The 1,637-nt window shown below is 45.0% G+C and overlaps 1 protein-coding gene across 1 annotated transcript; it reads right to left on the bottom strand.

The window, feature by feature from the left end:
• Positions 1 to 800: 800 nt before the first annotated feature.
• Positions 801 to 1,202, bottom strand: LOC115236194. The gene has a single exon (XM_029808494.1). It carries the CDS (start codon positions 1,200 to 1,202, stop codon positions 801 to 803), a length of 402 nt encoding a protein of 133 aa, XP_029664354.1.
• Positions 1,203 to 1,637: the final 435 nt, after the last annotated feature.

Raw genomic sequence — 1,637 nt, 5'->3', positions numbered from 1 at the left:
ACGTCTATCATTCAGCATCACAAAGTCTATAGCGCTGGATATTACGCGCGATGCGCGTTCGATGATGCTGGCTCGACATACAAAGCCTATCGCGGCGAGAATTGCGTATCGTGGTTTGTTAAAGAATTGTACGATTTAGCGCTTCGCGCGAAGACTATTTTCAACATTGATGCGCCTATGGTGGATCTTACACCGGACGAATGTGAGAGATTCATGAGCGCGACGCACTGTCGCGTATGCGAGAAACCGTTCGAATCGGAAGACGCTCGCGTGCGCGATCACTGTCATCTAACCGGACGGTATAGAGGTCCGGCGCATTCGAATTGTAATTTAAATTATAAGGAGACTTACGTAATTCCAATATTCTTTCACAATTTATCGGGTTACGATGCGCATTTCATTATTAAAGATGTGGCTAACGCTTTTCCCGGCAGCGTCGAGTTATTGCCGCTAACGAAGGAAATGTATATCTCTTTCACGAAGAACATTGAGAATGCGTCAAACGAGGAATGCTTTGGGAAACGTCTGAAATTGCGCTTTGTGGATTCTTTCAAGTTTTTAAGCGCGTGTCTCGAAAAATTGGCGTCGTATCTTGACAAGAGCGAGCTGAAGATCGCGCGTTCGGAATTTTCCGATCTTGACGACGCTGATTTTGAGCTTCTTGCGCGAAAAGGTGTGTTTTCTTATGAGTACGCCGACGACGTCGATAAATTACTGGAGACTTGTCTACCACCGCGCGAGGCTTTTCATAGTTCGCTAACCGGTGACGCGTAGTTTTATTTAATAAAAATACATTTTTATCATAATACAGCCGTTTTATTTATCCAAGAATTGTGCGACTCGTCCATTCTTAGCCATTTCACGTAAACTTCGTTGCCTCTTCGGCGCAGCACCTTTTCCACGAGATACACGTTGGGATCGTTGACGCGCAGCAACTCGTGCTCGTAAAATCCTCCGGCGATCGGTTCGCCGCGCGAATCCTTCAGCAGATACGTTACGGGATTACTTTGTTGTATCTTGGCTATTCGAAAAATCTCGGTGGTCCAGTTAGGTGTGAAACCTTTCTTGAAGATCGTCTTAAACTTGCTGACGCGTACTGGATCAGCTACTTTGAATTTAGCCGGAGTCGCGATTTTTATATTGCTGTATACCGTATTTAAAAGTTTATCGGCGATCGCTGGAGTCACGTCGACGGGTCTCATACCTATAGTGCGATGATTTCGCGTGTTGTACTCCTCGACGAGTCGAGGTAATTCGTCTATCCATTTATACGTTCCGCTTAGCGTGAAATATTTCCACAACAGATTTTTTAGCGTCATGGTCGCGTTTATGAGCGTTCGTTGTTAACAATATACTCTTGTATGTTAATTTATCCTTTTCCGTATATGTGAGACTATCAGGATTTTTCATGAAGATTAATTCGTATAAACCGGGGGTACCGATGTATTTAATTTCATCTATAAGTATGGAGTCATCCGCGTCTATATTGAATCGCCTATTGCCAAGCATCGCGCCTTTCGCGCTCATGTACACTCCGTAAACGTGATCGATCTCATTTGGCGCTTCTCCGCCGAGAAGAGCCCCCAAGTATTTTCGTCCCAACGGTCTTAGCCGGCCGTGCGGCATTTCGTAATCTT

Source organism: Formica exsecta, unplaced genomic scaffold (genome assembly GCF_003651465.1).
Source record: "Formica exsecta isolate Colony F162 unplaced genomic scaffold, ASM365146v1 scaffold110, whole genome shotgun sequence".
NCBI lineage: Eukaryota > Metazoa > Arthropoda > Insecta > Hymenoptera > Formicidae > Formica > Formica exsecta.
Note: the sequence above shows the minus strand (reverse complement) of the source record. Positions and strands in the feature narration are given on the sequence as shown.

Excerpts from the sequence above, each read along its gene's own strand:
- LOC115236194 (XM_029808494.1), bottom strand. The coding sequence starts at position 1,202 with ATGAGACCCGTCGACGTGACTCCAGCGATCGCCGATAAACTTTTAAAT.